The sequence below is a fragment of the Etheostoma cragini genome, chromosome 4 (assembly GCF_013103735.1).
Source record: "Etheostoma cragini isolate CJK2018 chromosome 4, CSU_Ecrag_1.0, whole genome shotgun sequence".
In the NCBI taxonomy this organism is placed as follows: domain Eukaryota; kingdom Metazoa; phylum Chordata; class Actinopteri; order Perciformes; family Percidae; genus Etheostoma; species Etheostoma cragini.
In genome coordinates, this window is record NC_048410.1 from 27,818,956 (window position 1) to 27,832,886 (window position 13,931).

Consider the following 13,931-nt stretch of genomic DNA (forward strand, 5'->3'; position numbering starts at 1 on the left):
CTTAAGTGTGACAAACATGCAAAGGAACAGGAAATGAGGAAGGGGGCAAACACTTTTTCACACCACTGTATATACATATACATACATACATATATATATATATATATATATATATATGCAAATTTAATTATTTTTGCAAGTAGTTGGTCATTAAGAATAAGTGTTGGACAAAGATACTTTTACCCTAATGATGTTACAAGATGTCAGGGAATGACCAACGTTTATTACATTTAATCTGGAGTGTTGATACCATATTTCATGGCAATCCATTCAATAGTTGTTTAGATCCTGGTAGCTCTAATTTGTCTCATGGGTGTATTTAGAGCAACTTAAGTCAGGCCCAGTGGCCGGGAGATGTACATCAACAAAAAAAGAACCTCCCTCAGGCCAAAAAGCACTATTACTACTTGTTGTCTCCCAATTGTTTGTTTTTTCACTAATTAGCATGTTCTTAGCACACCTTGCTTGCGTATAGTCTATATAGTCTAGATATAGATATATCTAAAACTATGTTTCACTTCCAGGATTGGAAATTCTGCCGGATGCATGTCTTTTTTTACAGATGTCAGTTTACTTCTGCTTTCTTTGTGTTGGAATTCCAAACTCCGGTGGATTTCTGAGGACTACGTTGAACTGCTCCTCAGGTCTCTGCAGGGTGAATCCAGACAGCTAGCTAGACTATCTGTCTCTCTTCTCGAAACGTTTAAACGTATACGTTCCACCAAAACAATTTCTCACCCAAGGTTACATTACAGAGGCTCCTTGCGGAACTTAGCACCACCCATGACGATTCTGATTGGTTTAATGAAATGCCAATAAACCAGAGCATGTTTTTCTCCCATCCCTGCTGTGTGGAGTAGCTAGACCCTCCTCCACAGCGCTGTAAATCAAGACTAAGTACACTGTGGTCATCAGTGTCCTCGTAAACCAGGACACCATTTCTTGACATGAAAAAAAAACAGGTGATCAATTTGAACAGATTCACTACTACCAAAAAAAGGGTACAAAAAAGTTAAATTGCAAAGTGAGAAACCCTATTTACATTCCCATCGGACCAACTAAAGGGGCTTGGTAACTGCAGGATTCAAAGCAGGAACAACCTAATTATGGAATTAGTTTGGGCTGATCTGAATCCGACAGTAATGTATTGCTTTGTTTGACCGATTCATTTTATTTTATTTTTTTTCATTTTTATTACAGTAGATGGTACAACCAAAGATAGACCGGAAGGATGGGAGTGAGAGCGGATCGTGGGTTGGAATTGATTTTTTTTACATGCTTTTACAAATCACTTCAGTTCAAACCCAACATTTGTGTCCTGATTTTAGGCACATCTCCACTTTCTTTGAGTTTCTAAATTCTAATCTTAGCCTTAGTTCCGAGCTTCCCAGAACCCATCACTCTGTCGAGGTCTGAGTCGTAACCTAACTTTAACAAAGTAGGACACACAGGCTTTGATAAATACTACCTGGCAGCCCTTCCTCCTTCCTCCTCCCAGTACTTATTTATTTTTCTACCTGTTGTCTCCTATCACTCACACGTCCGCTTGGCACCTTGTCACCGGCCATAATGAAGGACTAATGAGCTGTTCAGAGCAGGCGTAGTGTTTGTGTCTTTAGCTCTGCTGTTATTTCCCACTGCTGGTGGAGGGGGGATGCTGTTAGTGTGACACTGCCGCGTTAAGTGTAAAGGGCACATTTCTACTGTCAAGCTTCACCGACCACCTCATCTCTGGAAGCAGCGCTGGGTTCAGCAGACTAATACCAGGTTGTTGGATGGGGGCAACCGTTGCACAGTACACCTTGTACCGATCTGGTATTTGAGACCGAGCTACCAGCGTTTAACATGTTTGGCCTATCTCACATTTTGAAGAATTTTATTTGGCATTTGAATTGATTTGTGTAAAAAAAAAAAAATCTTACAAATGTTATATGCTATGTAACAGTTAAGCTATAGTGCATGACTGTTTTATATTATTGAATGTCCGTTACATTCAAGCTGTTGCCAAATGAGTTGACACAAAGCTAGTTAAATTTATCAGCTCAACAAAACTCTGTATTTCCTAGTATGGCTATCCTTACAAAATGGTGTAGTTATTTGCACACAGCCGCTTGCATTTTACGTCACCGCTTAGAAAAGACAATCAACAATCAGCGTTGGAAACAAAGAGGACATCAAAATTATAAGATAATTACCTCTTCTGAAGACTCCATGGTTTTTTTTCCCAGTCCTTTGTGTCCTTGATTTGACAGGTTAAATGCTAGTCTCGCTTTGCCAGACCTTCCTTCACAGTGCTGTGTTGGAGGGTCGTAAAGGAGGAGGAGGAGGAAAACGGGCTCTGGTTTTTTGGCATTTCTTTAAACCAATCACAATCGTCATGGGTGGAAAAACAACTATCGCTGCAAAACAGCCTCAGGAAGAAACTTGTTTTAATGGAACGTGTATGTTTAAAAGTTGTTTTAGTCGTGCAACAGAAAACTCTAATAGGACAGATAGTCTAGCTAGCTGTCTGCATTTACCCTGCAGAGATCTGAGGACTATGGATACCCGGTCCTTAGATCTCTGCAGGCAATCCACCGGAGTTTAAAACTCCAACACAAAGAAAGCGGAAGGTAACGGACATCTCACCGAAAAGAGTGAAAGCTGTCCAATTGTCCACGGTAACGTAGCAAGAGTGGACCTTTGTGGATGTGGACTATACGGTAGTGATGGTCTAATGGAGCTTCGCGAACCACCGTCTTTATTTTCTGAGCTCCCTACATGGCGCTCTCTAATAAAAAATAAAAGGTTAAAGGAATGTCAAGTCAGTGTGTTTTCAACCCTTTGTTGAACAGAAAGCGCCATGTAGTGGGCTCAGAAAATAAACACTGACACTGGTTCAAGAAGCTTCATTTGACCACACACTCTACTAGCAACTGTGTGATGGATGAGTGGGGGTGGTGTGTGATCACTGAAGGCTTGCGTCAAGGGGATGCACCAATAGTATTGTTCTCATCACTCAGAATACCTCATCACGGCGACAGAAACTACACACTGTAGCTTTAAATCAATGATCTCAATACATTTTCAGGCACTTGTTGAGATTCCTGCGGATCCCAGTGTAATATACATTTAGCTTCCCAGAGTGCCTTCCAGGTGGTTTCAACCATATGGTAAGCAAGATGTTATCCAACAATTACAGCGTGTCAGCCATTGATTCGCTGGAAGTCCCTTTTAGACCCACCATGTTTGATAATGATTAATTATGGTGATAATTAATGATGAGTGATAATTATTCAGCATATCCCACACAGTAGGATTGTTTTTTTTTCCTTGACAAACTTGTCAGCGTATGTGAATCGCAATGGGTTATTGAAGGTGAAATGTGCCTTTTTATTATGGATATCTAAGATCTTGATGGCTGCACTTGAAAATCCAAGAGATGCATTGCATATCTGTTTCCCTGGCGGAGCAGGCGCCCACTGCTGAAGAGTCAATTAAAAGAGAAAACACATCAAAGGCTTCTCTCCTTTTCCCTAATTTCAAACAACGGAGGACCCACTGGCAAGGGCACACAAACAGGTGATAATCCCTGTCCGCCGGTACACAGGGGTTTGGGTTTGGGTTTGGGGGGGGGGGTGCATTCCCATCCCCATCCCCATCTTTTCTCACCCGCTCTAACTGAGCCCAGCCTCATGCACTTTGTGCATTGAGAGTGATATGAGTTCCAGGATGATGCCCAAACCAACCCTTGTCACGCCTTGGACCGCAGGGCGGCATGTGTTGCCATGATAAGGCTCATTGCATTTATTTCAAGCGACTCATTAAGACCGTGTGCCTGAAACTCTCCTTTTTCCGTTGTGCTCTTTCAAAGATAGAAACCAGGGGAATGATGCAAGTGTAAGTCCCGTGTGTCAGTGACTCTGCAAATTACAAAATTAGGAGGCACAGTTGGACTTTAGTCACAGAGAAGTGTAAAAGCAACAACCGAGTCCACCGAGCGTCTACTCACCTCATCGTGACATGATATAATCCCAATGGTTATCGACTAATAAACAAAATATTTTCACAATACACTTACACAAAGGGTTTACACTTAACACTTAAAGTAGTCTTGAGACTACAAAACAGTGTCCCATATTTCCTGCTTTGACTCTAGCAGTTCATTTTAGTGTATCTGTTACATCAGATGTTGTTTAAAAGAATAGAAGTACTTTATAATGTAGTAAATCTTTCTGTTTTTTGCTCTTTTTGAATGATATAATTATTACATGTTGTATTACCGGGCAGTGTATGTTATGTTAACGGTATCTTGTAATCCCAATTGGGATGGGCCAGCTGTTTGGCATGACATAGACAAAATAATAAGTAAGCTGTAACAGTATTCTTGTTTCCATTACAGACGTTTGAAGTCCACCCAGACCCGATGATCAGCGTGGCACACATGGCGTGTGCCGGCGGGGGGGTGTGGATGGCGTTCTCCGAGGGTTCCTCCATCCGTCTCTTTCAGACTGAAACACTGGAGCTTCTGCAGGAAATCAACATCTCCGCACGCTCAACGCTGCTGAACACTGGTACACACGCATCACTCTCAACATCCATAAACATGAGGTCAACCTCCATCCTGCTGAGCAGCTTAAACCCTTTTGTGTGTGTGTGTGTGTTTGTGTGTGTTAAAAAAACAGCAACAAGCTACAATAGTTTTCCTTCATCACAATTTATTGTATCAAAATTCCACCACAAAATGTGATTTAATTTGCACGTATTACATGAACACTGACGATGCGCTCCTCCCCAGAAAATGGTATTCTGGTCTTGTCCAAGTCGCTCTTTGGGTCTTGCACTGTGGGGACGGACCTGAATAAGTATCCTTCTCAGGCCTTCACAAAACCATAATAGAGCCACGGGGTGAGAGCTAGGTATTAATGAAAAAGAAAATAAAGTCATGAAGGAGCAGTAAAATGGCAGCCCCAAAGATTTTCATACAAAGGGTTCCCATGGAAACACTCTTGTCTTTAAACGTCCATGCTTCAATGGTATCGTGCCCATTTTACCTCTTTTTTTTCTCTCTCCATGTACCTCTCCACTTTCCTCCCCTTTGAGTTAATATTTTCTTTTCTTTTTGTCCCACTTTCTCCTTGACGCTCCCCGTTTCATCTCATCCGCTGTGCTTTTAAATCCTCTCACAGCCCGTTTAACTTCTCTCTGCAGTCCGGTTAGGATGCCACAGATAGCTTATTACTTCCTGTGTGCCTTCTTTCATGATGGATGAAATATTTATCAGCCAGTGTGGGTGTTTTTTCTCCCCCTTTTTTTCTGAGAAAAGAACTATGGTAAACAAATTAGATTGCAACAAAGCATGCCCAAACTGTCTAATGGGGATATTTGAGCACATGTGACTTATTGCCAGCTTGCTTCAAACATGAGGCTGTGGCATGTGGGCCCTCAGCTCATTTAGTCCATGTGAAGATCATCTTGAGGTCCAGGGATGGGTATAAATGCATTTGGATTTAGGTAATTTTGTCTTTTTCATTGAGTTACACCGGACTGGGATCGATGTATTTAGAATAGAAATGGTGCAATACCATTTTTTGCTCCCCGATAGAAATTCTGATACCTGAACTTGCGTATCGGCTGATACCGAGTACTGATCCGATACCGGTGGGATATATATTTTGTTATGTTTTAACAACTGTATACTACTATCCATGTACGGATTGGATGTTGTTGGTCTGGCTTAGGTTAAACTCTTTGTGAAATATGAACAAACCCAAACGATGAACGCCACAGAACTTTCTTTTATCATCCAGTTTGACGGTCAGTAATAATGGGAAAAGAACATAAATAAACTACTTTAACGTAGATTTTCTTTAGGCCTTTATTACGTGGTATCGGATCGGTGCATAAACCCCAGTACTTCCCCAAAACAATACCAGCGTATTAGGCGGTATCTGAGACATCGGATCATCTTTTATTCAGGGCTGTGATGGCACTTTGTCTCACTAGGTTTTCTCTGGTGAGTTGAGTAAAGAACAACAAATGAAAACAACCTTTTTTCTCTTTAAGATCAAAGTTCCTTCTCTCTGTTTTTTTTTTCTTTCGAAGAGGAGACTCCTGTGGCTGTGGTATCCGGAGAAAACCGGTGACCCAGAGGTCATTTTCACCCTGCACCTGTGCTCACCCTTGAAATATGCAGCAGATTCGAAGGAGGCGGGCGTGCCCCCAAGGCTTGGCCCTGGGGGAAGTTACAGGGAGAGAAAAGAACAAGAGTTGCTCGGCTCATGTCTTCAGGGTCCACAAAAGGAAGAGGATCTTTGAATTAAGTTGTGATTTGTCGAGCTCACAAGAGAAAAGAGGATCCCCCGACACTCGACAGCCACTGATACTGCACTTGAAATACTGATAGTTTCCCTCTATCAATGGGACTCTGCTCCCCCAGGTTTCTCCTTGACTTATGCTAGGACATGCAGTAATGATATACCCCCTAATCCTTTCCCCTTAATGTGATATATACACAATGGGGAATTCCAGTTGCAGTAAACAACAGAAGTTTTCTGAGGCGGAGGGAAAGTGCTGATCTCTTCACTACTAATGCCTTTAATAGTTCTATCCTTAGGGTGAAGACATAATATTCAAAAATAAAGTCCTCGGTGACATATCACAAGGAAACATTTATCTTTAGAGACATCGTCTTTTCAAGGCAAATACCAGCTTTCGTGATAAACCCACTACACACTGGAGAAAGTGTGCATCACTGCAAAACATTTGGAGGTTGCAAGATTGCTCGAGGTTAAGCTATACCGCCTTAATCTCAAGTGCCTTTGTCATTATCCCTTTTTATCACTGTTCTTAAAGACAATGCCTGGCGCCCACGTCTTCCGAATTCAGATTTCATGGTTACCCGGGAGTGGGCGTTCATGAGCATCACTCTCTCACTCATACCCTCTAACCACAGTACAAATAGACTCTCCGGCTATGTGAGCAGGTGGCAGACCGTTTTTTCTTCTTCTTTTTATCTTTTTTTGACGTGGCCTGACCAACTGCTGTGACCCTCCAAGGTCTCTCCACCTGGAGGCGTCTGCTCTCTGTTTGCTGAACAGGCGCCACAGCTCTGCCTCCACTTCCTCTTCAACCCACAGCATCAGCTCCGTACTGTGGAAGGAAACAACGAAGGACTCTGTTGAGCCACTAGTAGCAAATCGTCACCATCCGAGCATGACACAGAACAAACGGTTAAATTCTCTTAGTTGCGATCACATGAGTGCTGGTGTAATTAAGTTACTGTTGCCATGGATATTATGCTAAATGGTTCTATAGATAACTAGGCCACAATAGGAGCCAAGCGCCGAAGTACCACAGAAGAAATGTAAAAATAAATGCACAATAAACGGTGTTTTTCACCCCTTTTGTTAAGCGGAAAACAAAGGATGTGCATGTATAATAAGAGTGTGCAATTATCCGTTCCCCGTCACTAATGCGGTGCTACAAAAACAGTTCCGCAATGAAAAACTTCCCACACAAAAGTTATGTTGACACTTGCATCATGATCCATTGTAGGACGAATAAAAATGTACCTTTATCTAAATAAAATCACTGCCTAAGCTCACCCCAAGGATTATCAACACACTCTATAAGGGGAAAGAAAGTCACTCTAAATGACTTCATTTGTCACATTAATGAAGGAGAACAATTCTTCACCAATACCTTGCTATATCTCACAGAGCTGACAAACATTGAGGGCAGAAGGTCAAACTCTCTTTTTGCAATAGTGTCAACACATTTGTGTGTTAATACGTGTTCTTTTTGTAGAGCTTTGTTTAAAGACGAGTCATAGACTCCCAATGTAAAAGTATGATGAGCTAGATGCGCTCTCAGAAATTGAATTAATGACCTGAAAGTACAAACTTTCAAAAATGGAATTGATGGTTACACATTACTTTAAGGTATCTACATAAAAGTGACAGGACACTGTCACGAACGTGTCATAAAACATTATAAACGTTAATGACGTAACGCTTCTTTTAGTAAGTGTTATTTGGTTTTGTCATGACAAGTCAGGGTTAGGGTTCAGGTCTCATTAGTGTCATGTGTTCATGTGTGACAGTGTCATATCACTCTTATGTAGAGAACTTCAAATAAAGTGTTAACTAAGTCTTTCTACTCCGATCTATCTGATAAATCTAAATATGTAACCTGAAGGAATGTTGTTAAATTTACTTCTGGTCCAAGCCACGTTTAGGTATCTAATATCAGAACTTTTTTATTAAAGCTGCTCTAAGCGATGTCACGTGTGTTTTAGGCTACAACATTTGTTGTCACATACAGCAAACATCTCCTCACTATCTGCTAGCTGCCTGTCCCCAGAACACACTGTAAAAAACATCTCCTCAATGTCCGCTAGCTGCCTGTCCCAGAACACACTGTAAAAAACATCTCCTTAATGTCCGCTAGCTGCCTGTCCCAGAACACACTGTAAAAAACATCTCCTCAATGTCCGCTAGCTGCCTGTCCCAGAACACACTGTAAAAAACATCTCCTCAATGTCTGGTAGCTGCCTGTCCCCAGAACACACTGTAAAAAACATATCCACACTATATGCTAGCTGCTTGTCCCCAGAACACACTGTAAAAAACATATCCACACTATATGCTAGCTGCTTGTCCCCAGAACACACTGTAAACCATAGACACACTATCTGTTAGCTGCCTGTCCCCACAACACACTGTAAAAAACATCTCCTCACTATCTGCTAGCTGCCTGTCCCCAGAACACACTGTAAAAAACATATTCACACTATCTGCTAGCTGCCTTTCCCCAGAACACACTGTAAAAAACATCTCCTCACTATCTGCTAGCTGCCTGTACCCAGAACGCATTGTAAAGAATACCCACACTATCTGCTAGCTGCCTGTCCCAGAACACACTGTAATAAACATCTCCTCAATATCTACTAGCTTCCTATCCCCAGAACACACTGTAAAAAACATATCCACACTATCTGCTAGCTGCTTGTCCCCAGAACACACTGTAAAAAAAAAAGGTGTCTCTGTAGACAACCAAGTCCTGTTTTGTCAACAAGAAGTAACGTCACCCAACATCGATTAGAGCACCTTTAATAACTATTATAGCAATTATTTCTATTAAAACAAAGTATAATAACATGGGTATTTTATGTTAAGTTTCTCTGCCATAGCAGTTCCAGCAAAAATTAACAAAAAGATTATGAAGCTGTCAGACACATACTGTCTGAACATGCCCACACAGGCTTGATCAGAGTACTGATCTAATCTACCAAAATGAAATGACTATGATTTCAGTACTTAAAGTACCTTTAGGATGTCAATCTGTTTAATCCATCCAAAAAAAGCAAACTTCCCTGTGTATCCATTTTGCCATTAAAGTAAGAGACAAAAACGTTTAAGCTCAATATTTCAAAAGCCCTCCGATCTCAACCAGAGACATACAAAACCAACTTCACCGATTCTTGTTTCCTATGTTGTGCTTCTATGAGACCTTTTCTTTCAACTGGGTCAATAGCATGTAGACAAATCCAATTTTATTATAATCTTATTTAACCCAAAGCCCTAGGTGGCTGTGCATGTGTTAAGCTTGTCAAATACAGATTGATCACAGAGCTTACACCTTACCCACAGCTAACTCTGAAAACCAACACTCAAAGTATTTTTAATTTTTTTGTACACATCATGCTAGGACTGAACAGCATTTTGGAATAACTGGTGATACAAATCAAAACTCAGTGGGAGTTCATAATTCACTCTTCCAGTCACAACAGGGGAGTTCTCTATTATTTTTTCAAAAGAGCCTGTAATCTGTTGTAGTGTTGAGTCTTTCTGTCATTCTGTAACAGTGGTTGGTGAAGAAAACTCAAATCAATTGTCTGTCACTGTTTTCTACATTGCAGGTCAAAAGAGCATGCGAGTCACGAGTCTGCTAATTTGCCAGGGGCTGTTGTGGGTGGGCACTGCCCAAGGCTTAATTATCACTCTTCCAGTTCCCAAACTGGAGGGCATCCCCAAAATAACAGGTATGGCTCAGACGTTGGAACAGCCTCTTCAGGCGTTTGTTAATGATAGAAAATGACTCTGCACGGGCCATTATTAAGGTCATACTTCACATTTTTCTAATCGCTCAGTGCAAAAATTACCACACACATATCAACTGTATACTGTGTGTTTATATGTGTGTGTGTGTGTGTGTATGTATGTATATATATAAATATATTGTTGCAGGGTAATTTAAAAACTGCCTGCCAGCGTTTTGTTAATTATGCCGAGTGAATGAGGTCGTTAGTTTCCCACTTGCACAAACATTACTTTATGACCATCTTATTCCAAGCTAGTTCTTTAAACAGTATGTAAACACAATCTGTGTCCTTGAAATTACATTCCCATTCAACAAAACTGCATCCTCAATTAAATATTACAAAAATGTGTTTGTAATCAAAGTGTGCCTATGGAAGCGGACAACCATGGAAATGCTTTTCCTGTAACGATGACTTGTTTTACGTAACATGTGTACCTCACGTACGTAACTTCAATTACATAACAAACACAGTCATTTTTACCCAGACATAATCTTTTTTCGAAATCTAGCCAAAGCAGTTTGGTTTTAATTCACAATGCTAACCGCTTGTTTAAAACAGCGACCAGCTCCCCATGTGCACCTGTCGCAGGAACAAACATTGCTCTTCAAGCGTAATTGACAATGCAGTTTTGATGCGTCAGAATGTAATTTTTTAGGAGACAGGATTGAAACACAACACAAACTTTAGCTACCAATACTACAGAATTTGAAATAAATATTGTATGAAAAAGGCTTCCAGTCATTTTCAGTTCAATTCAAAGTGCGACTTGCATAATAATCTCCGTTAAGTGATGTAACTGACAATGACTTGTCCCTCCGGATGACATCTAAATGTCTGTGTGCCTGCCTCCTACAGGAAAGGGAATGGTCTCTCTAAATGCTCACTGTGGACCAGTGGACTTCCTGGTAGCCACCACCAGCACTCTGTCCCCTGACCTGCTGAAGAGGGATTCTGTCGCCGATGGCCCAGACTCCGCCTTCGGAGGCGAGGACCGCAGCGACACCTCCTCCCAGGAATCCCTGCAGCAGTCCTACCAGGGGGAGGGCCGAGGCAAAGGACGCGGCGTCCTGCTGCAGTACAAGCTGCGCTCGACGTCGGGACTGCCCGGGCGGCCGTTGACAGCGCTCGGCGACGAGGCCTCGGACTCCTCCCTGGAGTCCCTGGAGCACAGCGTGGAAGATGGATCCATCTACGAGCTGAGCGACGACCCAGAAATGTGGGTCCGGGGACGTCCTTGCGAGAGGGACGGGGGGCGCAGGGACAGGGTGATCTCTGCAGCGGTTATCTCTGGAGGCAAGGGCTTCCGTAGACTGAAGGAAGGGGCGGCAACAGGTACTAGGACAAGTGGCGAGGGTTTAGAGAATATTCTTATGGTATGGCAGCTCCCACTGACAGTGTGATATGGAAAATATACGGCAAGGTGATGGGTATTTATAGATGTCTACCCAGCATAGCCTTGACTCACCCGGTCCATATATTCAAGGGATTTGAATAACATGTACTGTAGGATGTGAAGGTCTTGCCACCATTACAGATCTTGACAGGTTAAGATTTAGTGGAATGAGGAAGGTAAAACGCCCTGTTTACCAGCGGTAGTGTCAGCCCATACGATGCTTTGAACGTGCGTCATCGTCTTCCCAGCAGTGGCAGAGGCACTGATTAGTCGTGAGTGATTGTTTTGATCTGCTTTCCTCATCCTGCCTTTGTTACGATTGATATGCCTCGATTCAACCTCATCATCGCGCCGTGGGCTCCGCCACATTTATTTCACGTGGAAGGAATTGTGTATGTGAGCGGCCACGGACAGCACGCCTTTGAGAGGCAGGCTTTGTTGAATCTGCCATGCTCTGCCGAGTCAGAGATGGACATTTTTTATTTGGTCCTGTGGGAGCGATCCCATCTGTATCCAGCTGAAAGCTGGGGACTTCCACAGCATCAAAATGCACATTAGCATCACTTTATTAGCTCTTAGCCAGCCTTTCTCTCATCCCATACAATGTGAATGTGCGATACCTTCTATTGTGTCTCCAAATTGACACTGTGCTCTCTTAAAAAGAACAAAAAAGGATTTAATATTTCCTGTTTTAATGCAGCTGTTGCAAAAACAATTCTTGGCTATTGAAAATTAGTTTCTTCCAAGAGCTTACCATGCCTTGATTGAGGAGAATTAAGGTAGTACAGACTGGCTGCAAAACTTCTAAAAGAAAGGTGACAAGAGTCAAAGATGTTATCGCTCTGCTCTACAGCATCCGTATTTGCACTGTAGACGTCCTGTAATCATTACAGATATATTTTGAGGAAAAGAACCTTCTTGGTCCCACATTTCAGAGTTTTATCTTGCCCAAGTACTGTAAATTCCAGATATCTGTTTCATTAAACGCCGTCATCCATCAGCTAGATGAAACAGATGCGCGCACAGGGTTTTAACACAGCTCACATTAGCCAGTAATGGATCAAAAGCAAGACTCTACAAACGAATGATGAAATAAAAGGGCACATGTTCAGTAATATACATTATGATTTGATTGAAGATGGTAAAAGACATACATAGCATACGTCTGTATTACAATTAACATGCGCTGATGTATCAGCCAGGACACTAAATCATGTAAACCTTTTTCATGTTAATATTTGGCAAATATTTGGAGTTTAATGCAAAGTAATAAAATAATATGTTATTATCAAGATATGAGGATGCACGTAAACAGATTGTTGTCGGGCGGGAAGCTCACATCTCCAGTTTTGGTGATTCTCATGTCTTCAGCTGATGATTTTAACCACCTTTAATGATATGAACACGCATTGTCTTTTGGCTTTTACTTTAGAAATACAACACCAGGAGTGGTATGATATGAGAATCGTTCAGTGGTACTGTGTGGAATATTGTGACCTTCACACTACAGCATTGGCAGCCTTGTCTTGCAGACAAGTACTTCAGAGTACATATCTTTCAAAGTGTGTTGAAACAAGAGGTGGAAGCCATGCAAGGACCTAAATACCAACGTGGCTTTGAGGATTTTCAATGAACCGACGGCGAAGGTAATGGAATATAACTTTTTCCTCCTCCTCTACCTTCACTTGGCTCTTCCACCACGCATGGAATCTCATCTTATCCTTTCATCACAGAGCAAGCGTTAAGTTCATGTTTTGGATTTCCCTGAGGTTTGTCTTCCCTTGTTCTTTTCCTTCTCCCAACTGAAGTTCTAACGCGCTCAAAAACAACCTGCTGTCAACCAGAGTCACACATCAACCATGTAAAGCTCAGTGTCACGCCAGCAATGCAAAACTCTTAACTCATGTGAGATTCATCACATCTCACATCACACCTCGTGGTTACTATAGAGACGGCATCGAGTTTCACAAGCTGATCCGCTGAGCATCTACGACTTCACTAAAGTATAGAGACCTTTGATGGACATTGACATGCATTTCGTTTGCTTACACTACATGTGTACAGGTATTATCCATGCACTGAATATTAATACTTGTGAATGAACGTACTGTACTACTAATTAGAACCGTTACTGTACTAATGAAACGTGTTTTGTGACGAGGACTCTGCAACAGTTGTGATGTTTTAGGTGAGACTGTATAAGGCACAGGTTTTCTTGTGGTGTTAAAGGAGAAGTCCCGTTTATTACCAAGTGGATCTTTTGGCCGTCACTTGTGATCAGACGTACTCCACGGGCTATTTACCCGGATCTGGGAACATGGTGGCCTCCCTGAAGAAATGCGTCAGGTGAGATAAGAAACACTCAGATGGTCATACAGGTTTTGTTTGTTTTTTTGATTATTTTTTGGCGGCTTTTCCCATTATTATAGTGGATCGACATGTAATGGGGAGAGA

At 41.9% G+C, this 13,931-nt stretch overlaps 1 protein-coding gene across 1 annotated transcript in view; it reads left to right on the forward strand.

The window, feature by feature from the left end:
• LOC117942685 (rho guanine nucleotide exchange factor 10-like protein) overlaps positions 1-12,275 on the forward strand; it is a 22,460-nt gene extending 10,185 nt beyond the window's left edge. The window contains exons 4-6 of the mRNA XM_034868288.1: positions 4,382-4,553; positions 9,902-10,024; positions 10,940-12,275. Of these exons, the coding sequence (XP_034724179.1) occupies positions 4,382-4,553; positions 9,902-10,024; positions 10,940-11,484 (840 nt within the window). The 3' untranslated portion in view covers positions 11,485-12,275. The remainder of the gene's footprint in view (positions 1-4,381; positions 4,554-9,901; positions 10,025-10,939) is intronic.
• Positions 12,276-13,931: the final 1,656 nt, after the last annotated feature.